Source organism: Silurus meridionalis, chromosome 19, assembly GCF_014805685.1.
Source record: "Silurus meridionalis isolate SWU-2019-XX chromosome 19, ASM1480568v1, whole genome shotgun sequence".
NCBI classification, from domain to species: domain Eukaryota; kingdom Metazoa; phylum Chordata; class Actinopteri; order Siluriformes; family Siluridae; genus Silurus; species Silurus meridionalis.
This window is the reverse complement of record NC_060902.1, coordinates 7,404,100-7,424,241: the sequence shown is the minus strand read 5'-3', so window position 1 is coordinate 7,424,241 and position 20,142 is coordinate 7,404,100. Positions and strand designations below refer to the sequence as shown.

At 36.9% G+C, this 20,142-nt stretch overlaps 1 protein-coding gene across 2 annotated transcripts; it reads left to right on the top strand.

The window, feature by feature from the left end:
* The first annotated feature begins 1,365 nt into the window (after positions 1-1,365).
* On the top strand, positions 1,366-14,974 carry slc6a1b (solute carrier family 6 member 1b). Of its 2 annotated transcripts, none has more exons than XM_046875452.1 (15): positions 1,366-1,687; positions 2,416-2,771; positions 3,851-3,982; positions 4,162-4,262; positions 4,748-4,857; positions 5,137-5,269; positions 5,453-5,587; positions 6,242-6,345; positions 6,575-6,699; positions 7,661-7,773; positions 7,959-8,090; positions 9,955-10,057; positions 11,514-11,614; positions 11,717-11,884; positions 12,373-14,974. In XM_046875452.1, exons 2-15 carry the CDS (start codon positions 2,540-2,542, stop codon positions 12,478-12,480), a joined length of 1,797 nt encoding a protein of 598 aa, XP_046731408.1. In that variant the 5' UTR covers positions 1,366-1,687; positions 2,416-2,539; the 3' UTR covers positions 12,481-14,974. The 2 variants fall into 2 exon arrangements, with proteins under 2 accessions (XP_046731408.1, XP_046731409.1); XM_046875453.1 differs by having other exon boundaries at positions 1,366-1,754.
* Positions 14,975-20,142: the final 5,168 nt, after the last annotated feature.

Below are 20,142 nucleotides of genomic sequence, written 5' to 3'. Positions count from 1 at the left end.
TGCAAAGAATCCTCATGTAACACTGAGAAACTGCTGATATAACAATTTAAAGGTTTTTTAATGGTCTAGGATTTCCATAAGCTGGCATTCACCTGCAAATGGTTGTAAATCAACAAACCCATTTGTTGGTGAGAAGAATCAGAGAAATGCTAGCAATTTGCAGGCAAATGTTAGCTCATGGTACAAGGATTGCCATTAGCACCATTAAACGTTCAGTTTTTCATTAATGTTGCATGAAGTTTAGTTTCAAGATACAGTGACTGGCTTTACGTCTCTCTAAGGAGTTTCACCATGTTGTTCAGTGTTGCATGCTGTTGCTGTCATTTATCTAAGTAGCTTTAACTTATATGAGGACAATTGCAATTATAGCTTTTATTATGGTTTATAGTAAATATAAAATACAATGTAATATGTTTAAAGTGATTGCCTGAGTAATTAAGGACATTAAGTGTCATTAGAGACACTCAGCAGTGTAAGTTTGGCATGGGATTCTGGCTCCTAGCACATAACTATAACTGATAAAGGAATATGTGGGTCAAACCAAAATGCTAAACCACTTTTTAGTGTAAATATTTCTGCATCTGCAAGAAATATGCAAGGTCATAAACATGTTGGTTTGTAGTGCAAAATAGTTGCTTGCTATTTATCCATTATCAATGCTATGGAAACAGCTAATTTATTACAGTGTGGGAGGTGAAGACTGTGGAGAACATATTATTTCGGTTCTCTCCAAAAGGGAATTTTTTTGGAAGGCAGCCAGCTAAGAAGATTATAAACCTAGTCTTTGGTTTATCTCTCACCCACAGACTTCACTTATTGACTCGTCCCCTTATCAACACTGTGCAGAATACACCGCACGATTGACATCATCTTCCAAATCTGCCACTTTGGCAACTATTGGTTCAGCCAGAGTAAATTAGTTTTTTTATGCTGTGTGGTGTATTTTTATAGCACTGTGCTATCAAGTTTTGGTTTGGGGCGAGGGCAAACCAAAGCATTCGCACAAACAATGATGGGCATAATGTCAAGCTGGACAAAATAATTGCTTTGACACACTGGACTGTTAGGAAATCCTTTCCTCCCCTGTTAGATTTTTAAAAAACATCAGATCTATGTGAAGTACAAGTGAGGAATTGTCTGTCTTTAGCAGGATAATTAAGCCTGTGTTCAACTGTAAACTGTTTGAGCATTGAGGTGTTTGTGAAAAAAAAGGGACAAGTGGCCTTCTTTCAGCTGATGACAAAAAACAAATGCACATTTACAGCACACACACACACACACACACACACACACACACACACACACACACACACACACACACACACAAAACCCCCAGCCTGTATAAAAAGCCATGGACTGTGAAGATGCTCCAGTGTGATGTCAGTGCCGGAGATGTTGGACCTGGCGAGATTTCACCCTCACTTTTTCATTGGAGCACAGCGGATGAAGGTGGAGGATCATCATCATCATCGCCATCATCTTCCTCCTCTCTGCCGCCTGATGCTTTAGTTGGTGTTGCTCTGCTCCAGGATTCATTTCTGTCTGGGCTTTTTTCCCTCCTCGTTTTTCTCACAACAGGATAAACACATTTGTTTTGTCTTTGTTTCTTTTTTTGCTTTATGGAAACTTTGCTTACCTTCAGGAGGAATAAACAGACGGAAGGTTTAGCAGAACAATCGAGTTAAATGTAAGCAGATTTTTTTACTTCAGCTCTTCATTTTGTGGATTGTTTTGGAGCAACCTGAGTTCTCATAGTGAGTGATTTAATAAATGGATGAATTGGAAATTGGTGCATGTTTTTTATTAGATAACTTTTCCTACTCGGCGTCTGTAAGGGATTGTTCTGTTCTTAAAATCGACACAAAGGTTTGTGCGACAATATTTCTTACTATTATTATCTTCATTTTACAGGACCGGAAATGTTCAAAGTCGATTTTAAAGCTAAATGTTAAACACAAATCGCGTTCCATGAAAATAAATCATAATTTCCTCCTATGTGTATTCTAACAGTTAAACCTGTGCAGGTATTTAAACCTGAATTCTACCGTGGTTTTATGTGCACCGAGTGCGCGACGGAGAGTGCGCACTGAACCCAGGCTGCGTCCCGAAACGCGCTTTTCCTCGGTTTCTAAATAGTGTCAGTTTCTCAATGTAAATTCTCTAAGTTCCTACGTGGACGTGAGACATTAGTGCGACATCTCACGCACTAGCTATGTGAAATGCAGGTTAACACGCTGCCTGCGTATCTCTGGCGTCGCGACACACATGCTGGAGCGTAGCGCGTAGAGCGAGCGCGCACGGCGGGGAGGAGAATCGTTTCCTGAGATGGGGTGGGGGGGAAGTGTTCAGGGAATTTGGGGTGAAGTCCGCGCTTTAGACTTGTGGGGTCGCTGATTCAACTGTTGTTGGTTCTAGATTACCACCGGCACGAGTCGAGTTTGTTTTTTTTTGAGGGCACGGAGCCGCGAAGCTGCTGTCCGCGTGGAGCGGTGCCGAAGTCTCGCGTCCGGGCGCCAGGAGCTCCGCCAAGCCGCGCGACATGGCCACGAACGGCGCGAAAGCCTCCGACGGACACGTTCTAACGGAGGTGAACGCGGCGCCCGCGGCCAACGATAAGCCCAAGACCCTGGTGGTCAAAGTGCAGAAGAAAGAGCTTCCGGACCGGGAGACGTGGGCCGGCAAGTTCGACTTTCTGCTCTCGTGTGTGGGTTACGCCATCGGGCTCGGAAATGTGTGGCGCTTTCCTTATCTGTGCGGCAAGAACGGAGGAGGTATGCACCGTCTCCCTCATAATAATAATAATAATAATAATAATAATAATAATAATAATAATAATGATGATGATGATGATGATGATGATGATGATAATAATATTGATGATGACTATATATTATTTTTTTCTTTTTATAAAAAGAAAATTATTAAAAAAATGCTTTTAATAAGTATTGTTATTTAATACATTATATTATTATTTATTAAATTATGTTAATAATTTAATAACTCACTCATTTTAACCTTTTTAATAATATTGTTACTATAAGCAATAATAATAATAATAATAATAATAATAATAAGAGATAATATATTATTACTCTTAATTAACACTATTATTATTATTATTATTATTATTATTATTATTATTATTATAAGAAATTATTAATTCTTATTTATTAAATATTAATAATTATTTATTAACTTTTACTAATTTTAACCTTTTTATTATAATACTGTCACTATTAGCAATAATAACCATATTAATTTAAATTATATTATTAATTATAATAATACAATATTATTATCATTATTATTAATAATAATGATAATAATATACTATAATAGCTACTATTAATAGTATTATTATTTGTATTTTTATTTTACTATTTTTTGTTACATTTATAATTATTTAATAAATAGACAATTCTATGTAAATGAAATAAATGTTTACCTGACACTTATTTTAATCTCTTCTACTTCTACTACTGATACTACTACTACTACTACTACTAATAATAATAATAATCATTTAGGAAAATACATAAACAATGCATATAGATTAATAAAAGTTGTGTTTAAGAATTTAATAATTAAAAAATAAATGTTTAACTTATTAATAAAGATTTTACTAAATCTTCAATTAAAAAAAAATTGATTAAAAAAAAGAAAATTATGCCCTACTTAATTTGTCATTAGCTTGAATAATTAATTTTCTACTTCTAGGATGCAATTGAAAATGTTTCTCTTTGCATAGGCATCTACGATCGCAGCCGTGTATAATTTGAGAACCAGTTCAATGGTTTAATGATATTCATATACCAATGTTTCAAATCGTTTTAAAATTGTTTTCTTATAGGGGCCTTTTTGATTCCCTATTTTCTGACACTCATATTCGCTGGGGTGCCCTTGTTCTTTCTCGAGTGTTCTCTCGGTCAGTACACCTCCATCGGTGGACTCGGAGTGTGGAAACTAGCTCCAATGTTCAAAGGTAATCACGCAGAGGAAAATCTACGAACCAAATCTAAACCCCTCATTAACTCCCATCACACAAATCAATAAAGCATTTAGAATTTTTTTAGACACAGAATGGTAATAAATTCCTGCCATTTTAAAGAACAGATTTTTCACTTCACCTTATTATGCCACTTTTTTGGTTTGTGCTCGCAGGTGTCGGCCTTGCGGCAGCAGTCTTATCCTTCTGGCTTAACATCTACTATATAGTCATCATTTCCTGGGCCATTTACTATCTATACAACTCTTTCACCGCAGTAAGTACAAAATTCTTTAGCATAATTATATCACAGTAAAGCAACATTTGCATCAGTAGATCACACTTTCATACTAAACACAGGTTTACAGTATAATGAAATACTAGCTAGCTAGCCCAGGTGCAAATCAACAGACAATTTAGACTAGAAAAAAAAACCCAATAATGTACTTAGTCTTGTGTTCAAACAGGAAACTAAGTACAATGTACATACCATTAGAGCTTGATTGTTGCTAATTAGGTAATGTGAGATGATTTTGTCACTTAAATGTTTATTTAATTTGCTGTAAAATTAAGTGTAATAAACGATTTAACTCCTGTAGTGGCTGAAAAATTGCCAGATTATAATTAGGGCCCTACTTAACAAGATTTATTGATTTAGTGTCATCAAATTATGCAATGATTTATTATACTGCATGATGTATAGCAGCCGTCCTAATATTTCTGAAATCCTAGCGTATTAAATAAAACATTGCCCTATTTCAGGACCTCCCATGGAAATCCTGCAACAACCCCTGGAATACAGAGCAATGCTTTTCCAACTACAGCTTGGCAAACACGTCTAACATGACCAGCGCCGTCGTGGAGTTTTGGGAGTAAGGGCATGCACTCACTGGAACAGTTTTGGCATTCAGGGCTCTCTCGTTTGCATGCTAAAGCGCCATCTTTTTGTCCCCGGCTTTCTAAAAAGAACCAGTGTTATTTGCACAAAAATGCAACAATTGTGTCCGTTTGGCCGTCGGACAGCTCTAGCTGACATGACGGGCATCAAGAATGAAGGCAGTGTTTTGACTAAGTGGAATAGCTTCTATCAGTAACAGTTTGTCTAAGGTCAGATGCTTTCAGCGCTAATAATGTTTTCCTGTGGCCCTCAGACGGAATGTGCATCAGCTCACGGATGGTCTGGAAAAACCAGGAGAGATCAGATTGCCACTGGCAATAACACTGGCCATCGCATGGGTGCTGGTCTACTTTTGTATCTGGAAAGGTGTGGGATGGACTGGAAAGGTAAGAGTACAATTATGCTTTTCATCTTGTCAGCACAGTATGTGTGATATTTATAATAGTAGTTCTGGGAAGTTAGAAATTAATATTATTTTAATATTTGTTATCGATTTACACCCCAAATAACTAGCTTTTGAGATTCAACTAGTTCTCAACCACTCTAATGCACTGTACATCTGTTTTCAGGTGGTCTATTTTTCCGCCACATATCCATACTTCATGCTGCTTATCCTGTTCTTCCGTGGAGTTACGCTACCTGGAGCTAAAGAGGGCATTTTGTTCTATGTTACACCTAACTTTGAAAAGCTGAAGGAGTCAGAAGTATGTCTTCTTTTATTTGCCACACAATCTGAAAATAGATAGATAGATAGATAGATAGATAGATAGATAGATAGATAGATAGATAGATAGATAGATAGATAGATAGATAGATAGATAGATAGATTTCTTAATCGATTCATTGATTCATCGACTCATCGATTTATTGGTTTTATTACAGTGTTAGTTTTAAGGATGAAAAGGCAATGCGTTTTGATGTAGACTGACAGTGACCAAGGACACATCTTTACAGAGGCTGACAGATGCAGAGACCCCACCCCTTTCACGATTAGCTGGGACTGACAAGCTGACACTAAGACTAACAGTGGGACTGACATGCTCTGAGGGGACTGAGGCCACACCTACTTAACAGTGACTGAAAGATGCAGAGACAGATAGAGAGGTCATGCCTCATACAGGGTGACTGAAGCAAGCAGAGGCCACCTCCTGATTGAATGACTGATGCAGAGGCCACACTTCCTGTAGACTGGCAGACATACAGACACCATAACACTTTTACAGGAACTAAAAGGCCAAGATCTCTTTTTTGAGAAACAGAGTGAGACACAGTGCCCAAGAAAAATAAAAGTTAATGTCTGTAAATAATAATCAATAAGCAAAAATATGGTATACTGACAAAAATATCACGTTTCACAGGTGTGGCTTGATGCTGCCACTCAAATTTTCTTCTCCTACGGACTCGGCCTCGGGTCTCTGATCGCACTCGGAAGCTACAACCCCTTCAACAACAACGTTTACAAGTATGAAGCAATTACACAACACCAACAGGCAATCAATTGAGATCAGTGTCCTTTTAGTGGAAAAGGATATTTCTTTATAAAGCAGTGTAACTCTTAGTGCTTAAGATTCACCATTCAGAAGAGAAATTGCACTGGCATTTACAAAACGGATAGCAGCAGTTCTTGTGGATGCTGACAGACGAGAGATCAATGTAATAACCCCAGATAATATCCTTTTGTGTATTCACAGGGACTCTGTCATTGTATGCTGCATCAACTCTTTCACCAGCATGTTTGCTGGATTTGTCATTTTCTCCATTGTGGGCTTCATGGCTCACATTACAAAGAGGTCTATTGCTGATGTAGCTGCATCAGGTAACTGGGATTTATATCAGTTTCTCAAATGTGCTGGGGACTATATTCAGAAATTATTTTGGCCTTAGGTTTTAGCATGAGGTCAATCATTCTTAACGCATCAACTCAAGATATATATTAGTGTGATAAAAACTATAGAGATTAAACCATATATGGTATATATGCTATATCGATTGAAAATATGTGTCTGATTAGTTTTATTTTATTTTATTTTATGATTTTCTTAAATTATGATAGATAGATAGATAGATAGATAGATAGATAGATAGATAGATAGATAGATAGATAGATAGATAGATAGATAGATAGATAGATAGATAGATCCAATGTAGATTACATAAAACATAATCATGAAATCATAGGGAAATCTTGTTGGAATGTAATTATGATAACTAGTCTACTAAATACTTTAAGACAGACAATGCTTCACTGTCTGTCACCTTACCTAAATACAAGTATAGGAATCACTTGAATTTAAGTAGAAAGAAACTATTTTTACACTACAGGGTGGAAATGTTAGATTCCCATAAGCCAGTGATTACAGCTTACAACTCATGTGTCAGATGCAGACAGAGTTTAGAATTACAGATCCATGCTCAGTGCACTTTTAAACACTTCAGTATAACGTTTTCCCCTACCACAGTCAATAACAATCTGAGGTTCTCTGCTTCTAAATAAGATGGAGAAGCAGTGATGCTTTAAAGACAGGCAGAATAACTGCATAAATGAGAGAATAAAAAATGTATTGTTAGACCCATTAAATAATGGTAATCCACTTAAAGAAAAGCAGGTTGTCTGGAAAATAATATAAGAATTTTTTTTATCTGTTCTCAAGAACAAAGGCATAATCTCCTAAACTCTTAGAAATATCCATTGTTTCTGAAGATTTTTATATATATTAGGATACTTTAAATATCTCGTTATTTTTTATTAATAAAACAGTACACTTTTCCTTTTTCAGGTCCAGGCTTGGCATTTTTAGCTTACCCAGAGGCTGTTACTCAGCTGCCTGTTTCACCACTTTGGGCAATTCTGTTCTTTTCCATGCTGCTTATGCTTGGAATTGACAGTCAGGTAAAGTCAGTTAATCTACAAATATTAGACTGCACATCTGGGATAATCCATTTTGCGTAAATTTGCTGCAACACTAGCTACACTGCAAGCTGTGCATGTCTATGTACCTGACAGCTCTACTCATTTGAAGTGACATTTTATTCTCATAAGCATATGGAATTGAAAATTGAATTTCTTTCCCACAGTTCTGTACAGTAGAGGGTTTCATCACTGCCTTGGTAGATGAATTTCCCCGTGTATTGCGTGGACGACGAGAAATCTTCATTGCTGTCGTTTGCTTTGTGTCTTACATCATTGGACTGTCAAATATCACGCAGGTAAGTACACAATGAATTTGTCGATTGTCTGAATAGTAGCTTTTTCCACTCATCCTATGGATTATGTCCTATATAAAGGTAGAAGGATGATTGTAATGATACCAATGTATGACACACAAAAATATCTCATGTAGGCAGATTGAAAACTCTTGAAACTGCATTAAGTAGGATCAATGTGCGCTAACAGCTTTAAAGGACATAAACAGCTCTAAGAGAGCTAATGGCTTTCTAGTGTTGTCAGTTCACTAGTGCAATGAACTCAATCTGTTACATGTGTGACCTGAAACAGCTGAATATGTAAGTGGCCTAAATATCATCTGCAGATCTCTGGTTAGCATGTTGGGTTGTTTGGTACCTGTGAAGAAAGTATGCTTTACAGTGTTTGTTATAGAAACTAATATGCATTGTCACTTTTTAACTATTAGTAGTGAGTGTAATTATGTAGATGTTGCATTTTATTTTTTATTTTTTTGAGTTGCGAAACATAACTTAATACTCTTTGGAACTAGCAATAATACTTTTCTATGCACAAATAGAGAAAAAATAAATGTAAAGAGATTGTAGGTATAATAATTTTATATATTTATATAAATTCACTGTCTGTATTCTGCTGTTACACTTGGCCTCCTGTATATCTGATTATATGTCTAAGATGTTTAAGTAAAGTTTATATCTATATATAATCCCTACCTGTCAGTTAAGTGTAGATTGTTATGGACATACACTTTATGGACAAAAGTTTGTGGACACTTGACCATAAGATTATGTCCACTTTCAAAGAAACTATACAGTCTTGTGCTTCCAAATATGGGTAACAGTTTTAGGAAGAACCACATTTGGCTTGTAAAGTTGGGTGTCACAATTCTTTTGTTCATGTATTGAGGTTAAACAAGCTTTGTATAACCTCAACATCTTCAGTCCATTAGTCTATCAATTGGTCCATCACAATAATGAACATGCACCTTCATCAATTGGCTAAACATATGCTCTACCCAATGTACTATACAATATTCAACATATATTTCAGGTCAAACTAGGGAAATAAATGTCAATGCTTTATTTGGAGTTCTTTGGAAAGGCAATTTACATGTCCTTTTATAAACATTTATGTTTTCTACAAAGAAAGACTCAAAAACCAAAAGCTAAATGATAAAAATACGAAAACATACAGTTTAGTTGTGTGTGTCTCCGACTCATTGATTACTGTTTGTTCTCACAAACTTTATTGCATAACTAGTAAGTAAAACACATCCCTTTAATGGGATAGATTTTTTTACAAGGATCTGTTTTCACAGGAAAGTCTAAAAGGCATTGGTGAACTATTGAACTTCTCAGGTTCCTGTTCTTGATCTATAGCACTTTTCTAAAGCACATAAATAATCACATTTACCATATTTTCTGGAGAATATGCTACCCAGGCAACATATACAACACACCTTACAGTATATAATATATTAGATTTTTCTTTATAAGTTGTCTGTGGTTTGTCTTTTTTTCTGTTCAATATCTGTTATCAATATTATTCTCTAAGCAGTCAGAATTAAGAAAGTATGTCATATAGGTATGAAGAACTTATTGTTCAGAAAATGGGGTACACTTGTATATTGATAGATTTTTTTGGATTGCATAACTCGCTTCCAGCATGTAATCTTCCTTCAGCCCCTTCCCTTTTGTTAAATTTGAATAAAACAGCAGAGACTTCATTAATGAATATTACAGATAATTGCCCATATTTTTTAAAAGTGATTTGTAATGGTATAAACCACTAACTCATGTTGGGTAAACCATATAGTAAAATATTATCATTTGTATATCATTGTTGTCTGAGGTATGTTTTAGATATTTCTTTTTTTATATATGACAGGGTGGCCTCTACGTGTTCAAGCTTTTCGATTACTACTCTGCTAGCGGAATGTGTTTGCTCTTCCTGGTGTTCTTTGAGTGTGTCTCCATATCCTGGTTCTATGGTAACATCTCTTTATGTTATAATAAAATAATTTATATTTAGTCATTTTCCAGCGACTATCATAAAAAAATGAAGTGTGTAAAACCTCAATTTTTTAAGTGCAGAGCATTGAGCACAATATCATACAATATAAAAAAATTAAAACAGGAGTATGCTTAAAGGTTGTATTATCTTATGAAAGCATAATCTACAATTCTAGTAAAAAAAAATTCTAGTGTCTATTTAAGACTTTATATTAATGTGTGTCCAAACTTTTGGTCTGTACTGTAAATATACACTACTGCTTAAGTTTGTAGTTACTCACCCAACACCATTCTAACTGAATGTTAGTATTGTGCAAAATGTATTTTTAAGAATTGTTTGATGAATTATGGCATTATAAGTTATTATACGGTGATCAATGTATTGTCTACAATGGCTTGTATTCAGGCAGCAGGACTTAAATCCCAATAATTTACCTGGGGAAAATTATTGTACATAGACAATTGAACTACAGTCGTCCCTCGATTTATCGCGGTTGAATCTTGCCGCCCCACTTTATTGAGATTTTCAATTTGACACATAATTATTTTGTTTCGCGAATGGTTCAATTTCAGTTCATCATAAGAAATAAGTAGCATTAAAAGAAACTGTAAGTTTCCGCTTATTCATAGGTTGTAGTATCCTCTGACATAAAAAGGGCGGAGTTAAAGACATAAATCACCAGATCTAGCCAATGAAAAATAAAGAATGCAGTGACGTGTATCCTTAACTCAGCCCCTTTTTTGATGTCATATGACCATTCAAACCAATAAACAAGCAGAGAAACGATGCAAAGGCTATGCTACAGTACTGTACTGTACTACAGTACTCACTATAAATGTGATATTTACACACAATTCATCACACAATATTCTGCGTGTGTTTAAAGAGTGTGGAAAGATGCTTTATAACTTAAACAAGTGAAAAAAGCATTTTTGGGGTGGCGTCCATTTATCGCGGAAATTTGTTGTCAGTTTTGGCACGTAACTACCGCTATAAACGGGGGACGAATGCATCATTGTTCCAATCATTGTTAATTAGAAACATTACCAAAAGAAATCAGTGTTTACATTGCAGCATAGTAGCATAGCTGTGCTTTTTACTATATACAATTTATATTGAAAAGGTAGTTTCCATGTTTAGTACAATGTCCACCATGCTTTAAGTACCCTCACACAACACATCTCATTAAACTAAAATATCCATTTAATTCATGCTAATCCTACTGCCAGATTCAATTCTGCATTTTAATGGATTTCATATGAATCTGTGCCTTGTTAATTGCTTCTCATAGTAGGCTTGATTATGCAAATGAACAAATTATTTGCTATTTGCATACGCTGACATCCCAGTTTTAGGCACAGCAGTAATGCAAATTGATGCACCATTGCACACTGTGGTATAATGCACCGCCTTTTTTTCTCTCCATCTATAAGGTGTCAATAAGTTCTATGGAAATATTGAAGAGATGATTGGATACAAACCTTGCATTTGGTGGAAACTATGTTGGGTGGTGTTCACACCTTTGATTGTAGCTGTAAGTAATTAAACGCCAAAAATACATGCTAATAATAATGATAATTCTTTCTAGGTTAAAGTATAATTATTGCAACAACTCTTATTTTTTTTGCATTTCTAGGGTGTGTTCCTGTTCAGTGCGATCCAGATGGTTCCCTTGACCATGAATAATTATGTGTTCCCAAAGTGGGGACAGGGTGTAGGCTGGTGTATGGCCATGTCTTCTATGGTCTTAATTCCTGGCTACATGGTCTATATGTTCCTAACATTAAAAGGCTCCTATAAAGAGGTAAGATTAAAACGGATGCATAGTTGCTCAACAGATACACTAAGTGTGTACGCATGACATACATTTAGAGAAAAACGAGAATGACTGCTTTCTTCTGGAATCTGATCTAGTACAGATAATTTGCATTCCGCTCAGTGAATGCAGCACTGATTGGATAAATTAGACATTTCAGATAAAGTGTCTGCAAAAAGAGAACCATACCATGCTTTTGCACTGAGACGCTTCTGGAAATAGGCGTTCAAAACTAGCAATTATGAACAAAGCTTTCAGGTCTGAGCTGATAGCGGCTGCGCATGAGATAGGCACACTTGAATCAGCAAATCACCACAGGGAGGTGAAAAGTCAGGAGTTAGCTTCAATTACAGCTTGATTGGCTAATCAATCAGCATGTTGATTTTGTAGGTTTGAGGCTTTGAGCCTTAACCTTGACAACTGCATTTGCACTGCATGGAGCAAAAAATGATTTTCTTTTTTTTCACCTCTTTCAGCGCCTCCGGATAATGATTCAACCTATGGTTTCGGTCAAAAGTCAAGAAAATGGGCCTGAGCAGCAACCTGAGAGTGTGAATGCAGCCAACGATGAGGCATACATCTAAAACCCTGGACATTGCAGGCCCTTTGGAACAAAAATGAAACCAAGTAATCAAGGTTGAACACTAGCAGGGACTTCTGTGTCTAATATATAATCACCTACCTCCAGGGGAAAAATGTAACCAACCTGATTACAACTGTTGAAAATTTTAATGTGTGTATGAAAAAAAAAACTCGATCCAGCGATGATCTAGTGCTAGTTCGTATTGCATATGCAAGATATTAGTCTTTCCAAAACATAACATTGTAACAATTACTGTTTGGATCCCAATGTGATTGAAGACTACTGTGCTAATTCGATATATATTTACCTTATGTAATTATGTTAAGATATTGTATAAAGATCTTAGAATAGAATCAAATTGTATTTGATTGTATTTGAAGACATACAAAAAAAAAAAGAAGAATGAAGTTAGTTGGCAAAAATATGACAAATATGATGAACTGTATCATGTCCAGTTTTGAGCAAAGGCCTTTATGGGAGCATATAGCTGGTTCTCATGGCCTGTGTAAAAGGTTTATGTAAAGAGACTCCTACTGTTTTTATTATCCCAAATACCTACTCAAGCTGGATTAGTTTTACCTGGGTTGGCACTGTAAATTTAAGGGTACGGTCAGCGATTTTTAACTAGAACACATTTAGCAGCTGTCATAAGGGAGAAAGAAAATATGGTCATTAATATTCTACCATTCAGGATATGATGTGTCAGTAATGTTGGCTGTCAGTTCAGAAATCTCCCACAGTTTAATGTGCATTCAGGCACTCTAGCATGCGTTACGGGTGTGTGGTTGATAATAAATCTGAAATAGCTTGGATTTTAGATATTCTTTTTTCTTCCACCAAAAAAAAAAATCGCTGATTATATTTTTAAATGATTGCCAACAAGATATAAAATTTCAATCCATTATTCCTCACAATAGCTTCAGAGTTTCAGCAAACATGGCGATCTCTCTGTAAAAGTAATGCTTTTCTGAACTAACTGTAATGTTTAACAATTTTTGGCAATAGTCAGTAACACCTTTTTTTTGTACTAAAAAGAGAAAGGTGGATAATGTTACATAATACTGATGTTTACATATCTGATAAATGTCCACATTATAGAATTTTTTGTAGGAATAAATTTAAATCGCTAAAAAAAAAGTGCATGACAGGTAAAACATATCCAGCTATGACAGGACTTAAGAGTTTACAACGCATTTGTAAGTCTTCAGTTCCAAAATAAGCACAAGCCAGTATGGATTTGAGTTTACAGACGTCACAAGCAGCGATGAATTATCTGTCACACAAGCAGATTCATCTTACACATAAGAGAGACTGTTAGTGTTTTTTTTATTTTCTAAGAACTAAATAACTTTGTATGTTTTTTCAATCATTTTTAGTCAGTTTTTTTATGTAAGCGTGAGAAGGACCAAAATCGCTTTCACATGGAAATCATTTGCATATGAAAGTGTTTCGCGTCACACTGTGTCCTAGAAAGTGCAGGGTACAAACAAAAAAAAAAGACACAAAATGCATAATGTTTGGCAGTAATAGCCTCTGATTCCACTGTTCAGTCCTGCTCATTTGCATGCCACTCCTCAGGAACAATGGTGGAAGTGACCAAATTTGACTCTTTTCCCCCTTAGCCGAATCGAATCAAATGGATTAGAGCAGTAAATGGCCTTCAGCAAATAATCAGACTGTGAGCAGAAGCCATAGTGTGTCTCCAGAGTTTGTGAGGCCATTTTTGGGAAAAGGCACCTTTAGAGAAACCAGCAAAAATCACAGGCGCATTGTAGCCAATTAAAAGGTTGAGATATCTATACAGTCTGCATCTTTGGTCTTTTTTAGAAAACTGCCTTGGCAATAAGTAACTAGATAAAGTGTATGTGAATGCTTTTTTTTGTGTATGACTGGTTTAACCCCTGTTAGTACAATTTCACCGGTTAAAAGCACAAAGCTTTAAAACCACAAGCTCCAGCGGTTGTTGTTGTTTTTTTTTAAAAAAAAGGGACAGAGTTAGTTTGCTTCTATGGCAGCTACATGTGACAGGGACGTGAATAAAACGACTCAGCAAAGATACTACACTAAAATTGTGCAATCAGTTAGCGTTGCGTACGTTTTGTACAAAGTTCTCATTCAGCACATTTCTCTCTGTAAACCTGTACTGTGTAAAAGTATATGTGAATGTCCATATGACCACTGAGGTTTTGTCTAAATGTTGAAGATTCTTATTATTTACTGTTTTCTGCAATAATACTCTCAGAAACTAAAGCACATAGTATTTCTGAAATGTAAAAAAAAAAGGAATATCAATAACAAAAGCAGAAGTATATAATAAACTATAGATTATGTCATAGTCAGAGAATATTGTTTTGTATATTTCTAACTGTTTCATGCGCCTAATGTAAGATATTTTATGTAAAAATATATATTAAATGTCTTTAGATGGTGTTGTATAAAAAGCATGATTGCCATGTTATCTGAAAAATAAATAAAGTATTATAGATTATAATGCACCTGTTATTTTCAAATGTCTTTTGTATTCATGGAGAAATGTGACTGTACATAGTCAATTTTTTTGTTGCAACACAGTTTACATAAACACTAAATTATAAGTTTTAATTATGACAGATAATTATGAAAGCCTAATTAAGTGACTTTCATAAATCGAAAATGGAGGTAAAATGCCAAAATGGACTGTTTGAGATAATGATCCATAGCCAACCAGTTTTTTTTTTTTTTTTACATGGATAACTCAGTTTCTTTACTCAAAAACTGAGAGGTACCTCTACATATGTTTTTATTTATAGTTTTTATTTTGTATAGATAGTGTATTTCTTATTTACATTTTTATCTTTAATATACAATACTAATACAAACATATTTTGTAATATATAACTGTGTCTTTCCAAAGTACTGATATTGATATTACTTTAGCTACAATTTCTGCTGTAAATTCAATTTAACTGTAGATGATTTCCTACATATCTATTTGTAGAAATATATAGAACACAGGGAAAGAGAAGACACCTAAGAGACCAAGCTGTGTTGATGTACAGTATGGTGAAATCCCTACATTTACTCTGATGAAGAGTATATCGATATACAAGATAAAAAAGGATATCACTAGGTAAATAAATACAAACAGAGTAAAGTGACGTGGAAATGTCTATGTAAATGCTAAATTTTCCTTTATTCATTCATTCTCAGTAACTGTTTCATCCTTAATTCCTCAACCACTGAAATGCTGTAGGTGTAAGTACTAGCCAGTATAAATGCTTTGTAAATTTATTTTATTTATATCTCTAAAATATGTGGCACCCATTAACAATTTTTGACCTTTTATGAGTATTAACACAATTAATAACCCATTACAGTGTTTGCACTGGCTAATTTATTCTGCCAATTTCATGCTTGAGTGCTATTGTATCAAATAATGATTTCCAGAACATAAGGGTGCAAATCTAATGGAACTGTGTGCCTTAGCTCTAAGCATAGCCAGGATATTAGCAGTAACATAGGCTGTTGGCTAATATAGCCTGTTATAAAAAGCTGAATAATGATGAGCCAGAGAATGACTTCTGCTTTTATGACATTTTTACAGCACCATTAGTGGTCCATTTGCTTGTTAAATCTTTGTAAGGCAGGTATTGATTTTGGACAAGACATTAGTGTAAAGGCAGTGGTCTGAGTCTTACTACAGATGGGCCTGTATATACTTATATACAGTGGTGTCAAAAATTAAAGTACACTCTCTTTTAAATGGATTTGATAATATAATAATATGGGCATAATATAAATTATTTGGTCCTTATAAGGTTTTGATTTAGGTGAATACATCTTCAAATTAACAACACGTGGCATTACACATTTTTACAAAAATCAACCCTAAATGGAAAAAAAATGTGTGAAAATCTAAGTATAATACCTTATGATTCGATCGCTTTTAGAACCATCCTTAGCAGCAAAAACTCCAAGTAATTGTTTACTGTATGACTTTGTCACTCTCTCACAACATTGTGCAGGAATTTGAGCTCACTCTTCTTTACGATGTTGCATCAGTTCATATAGGTTTGCAGGCATTTATTTATGCACAGCTCTCTTAAGTTCCTGACACAGATTTTAATTTGGGTTGAAACTTAGACTTTGACTGCTCTGTTGCAACACTTTGATGTTTTTCTTTTTCAACCATTCTGTTGTAGATTTCTCTGGTGTGCTTAAAATCATTGTCCTGTTGCATGACCCAATTTTAGCTAAGATTTAGCTGTCGGACAGATGGCCTCACATTTGACTCTAGAATACTTTGGTATACAAAGGAGTTCATGGCCAACTCAATGCCCAGGCCCTGTGCCTGCAAAACAAGGCCAAACCATCACTCCTCCACAACCAGGCTTAACAGTTAGTTTGAGGTGTTTGTGCTGATACAGCGTGCTGTGTTTGGCACTGTGAATTATGGCACAGTGCATCAATTGCCACACATCTCCACTTTGGTTTTATATGTTTAAAGGACCTTGTTCCAGATGTCTTGTGGTTTGTTCAGTTTGCAAACCTTAGCTGTTCTAACATGTTCTTTTTTGAAAGAAGTGAAAATTAAAAAGTGGAGGGAGCTCTGGATTTGAGAATGGTCTCTACTACCTCGGCAGAGAGACCAGCAGCTAAGAGCTGTGTGCCTTCAGGGGCCACAACCAATGTCTCTATAACTCCAGGTGGGGGCGAACCATGGTGCCCCCTACCTAAGAAAGAAGATACCTGCTTGGAGGAATCATCCAAAGATGTTGCTCAAGAGGGGGCTACCAGGTCCGCAAAGCAAACCACCGGACTGCATCCTAGCAAACTCTCTCCAGAACGTCCAGGAGCAGCGCAACAGGGGGAAAAGTGTACAGGTGCAGCCTCGGCCGCCCCTGTACCATGGCATCCAGCTCCAGAAGGACTGAGTAATTGAGGAAAACTAGAGAGGAGTCACAAACAGGTCCACTTGTGCTCTGTAAAAAACTTCCTTCATATCTGCTTCACCACCTCTGGGTGGAGTCTTTATTCCATGGGCCTTGCCCCTAGCCTTGACAGGGCATCTGCTCCCTGGTTTAAGCACCCTGGGACATATGCTTCCCCCCCGTCCGCTATGGTACCGGGCAGAGGTTGAGGGAGATACTTGCTGGTGATCTCTGTGACCTGAAGCACCATACGTGACAGGGTAAACGGAGTGACCTCCTGAGGGCACTGAGGAGGGATGGGCACCATATACTGAGGTGCATACAGCCCCCCCAGCAAAGACCCCTGAGTTGCCTAGATCGCCGCCCATAGTCCCTGGCCGGGGGTGTCTGAGTGGCAACTCAGTTTGTTTCTGGCCTTCATGGGGCCTGCTTATGGTGAGTTGGGGTGGCGAGCAGCTAAATGGAAGCAGCGAGGAAGGATCAGGCCAGTGGAATCCACCAGGGCATCCAGAGGGAAAGCTCTGTCCCTGTCAGGGATTTCTGACAGATGCCTTTCTGTGGCTTCTATTCCCCTTGTCCAACTCCCTAAGCAGATCAGCCTGGTACGCCTGCAACACAGCCAGTGTGTGCAGGCAACTGGCGAAATGACCTGCGGCCATGTAAGCCTTGCCCAGCAAGAGATTCGGTGGTCAGTGCCGTAGCCTTCAGGAATGATGCAGCACCCGGAAAGAGATAGCTGGCTATCTCTTCCAGCCCCACTACATTAGCGTAGAAGGAGACATTAGGCTAAAGAGACGGGCCAGATATGGGCTGCTCCAGGACCTAGACAAATTGTTGTGCAAATACAGTAAAAAAGGCAGACCCCGGCTTGAAAGAAAGGCAGATTTCACACGTGATTCATAGCATGGACACGCTGAGGCATTCTCAAAGTGTTGTTGATGCAGCTGGGAACAATGGGAACAAACCCATGCACATTGGATGAACATCTGAATCTCCATGCAGACATTAACCTGAGCTCAGGATTTAATCCAGGATCCTAGAGCTGTAAAGTGACTGCTCTACCATGCTGGTTGATTGAACTAAAAAACAGTAAATCTTTCATATGCTATATTTATAATAAATTCTACAATTCAAACTTTTGAAAAAAAATAAAATATTATTTTTACTGACTAACAACCATTTTGCATGGACGATGGAACTGCAATTAGCAAATATCCCAGTTCACTGAACACACAATATCCATGATCCCTCCAGATCGGTAAAAGTCTTGACTAAATTTTCAGCCTCATCTTAAACACTGAGACTGTGTCTGACTGTCAGGGATTCCCCTGCCACACCGCTGTCAGGGATTCCCCTGCCATGCCTCCCTCGGCCGCTGTCAGAGATTCACCCTGCCACGCCCCCCTCAGTAGCTGTCACGTTGCCTCGTTATCCTTTGCCGGCCATGATCACCGACAGCTGTGGCTCGTTATGGACTAGACTATATAAACTCACGTTGTCGAGTCACAGGCTGTCGGTTCTTGAGTGTCATGCTGGTGATGCTCGTGGCTGCTCGACCGCCAGCCTTCCCCGCTGGTTCTTTCTCCGGACTCTGTTCCATGTCGGATTACTCTTTGCCGTGGAGTTACTTTCAGTTCTGGTTGTGCTTTCTGTTGGACATTTGTTTGCGTTGTGGATTACTCGTCCTGAGCAGATACTCTTCGTTGCTTTTCGTCACGGCTTAAGAGAGTGTGTTTCTTTTGGTTGTGTTGTTTTCAATAAACTATGATTGACTTACTTCCGCTTCCGCGTCACGGTCGTCAGCCTGACACTGACCCCCTAACACTAACAATATTGTATTGTTTGGTTAAGTCAGTTACATTTTTACAGTAAAGGGTACATTTTTATTAGAAATTAACCTAATAAATGGACCAACAATGATAAAAATGCCACCTGATGTATTTAAAAAGATTTGTGCCATGCACTTTTCACAATATACTCAAACTAATAAAAAGGAGGGGAAGAAAGATTCCAGAAAATCGCTCAAAATAAGTTAATAAATACAACCTGAAAGGGGAAGTAGCCACAGTTACAGATTTTAATTTTATGACAGAATGTTAAGTTGGAACCCACAAATTTAGAAAAAAATTCAAACTGGAACTTGTGGGTTTAATGCTAGTTGGTAGGTACTTACAATCTGGTGAGTTAGCCTCTCAAGTGATGCTTTAACCTGGATGCATATAGTATTATGTCATTTTGTTATGTAATGCATGTCATTTTGATCACTTTTGTTCTTTAATCCCAATAACAGAAGTTAAAGACCAAAGAATTTGCTAGAGTAAGCTTCATAAGGTGCATACACTGCATTGTCAACAAGGAAGTTTTTAACAAGAAAAAAATTTGGTCATATTGCACATAAAGACATGGAGGCGATGGAGACATTAATGAACCTCTTCATTAAGAGTTAGTTTGCTCTCGACTGTCTGTTGTAGCGTCTGGCACAGATCATTTAGATTTCATGTCCCAAGCATTCCTTTTAACCTATGACATCTTCACCTCAATCAAAAGTTGAAACTTTTATTGGGGGTGATATATCCGTAAAGTGTCACACTCCCCCTTCCAAAGACACGAAACAGGACCAGACCCTGAGCTCTTGTTGAGTTCACAAAGACCCTCTAATCCTAAAACACACACCCACACACAACTGGCTCCAGAAGGTCTGGATCCTACCACAAGACGAGATAACCCCATGCAGGTTCTCTGTTTGACCGCAT

Coding starts and splice junctions, on each gene's coding strand:
- slc6a1b (XM_046875452.1), top strand. CDS start 2,540: ATGGCCACGAACGGCGCGAAAGCCTCCGACGGACACGTTCTAACGGAG. Junction 7,774..7,958: donor TGCTTGGAATTGACAGTCAG/GTAAAGTCAGTT, acceptor TCTTTCCCACAG/TTCTGTACAGTAGAGGGTTT. Junction 8,091..9,954: donor GACTGTCAAATATCACGCAG/GTAAGTACACAA, acceptor TATATATGACAG/GGTGGCCTCTACGTGTTCAA.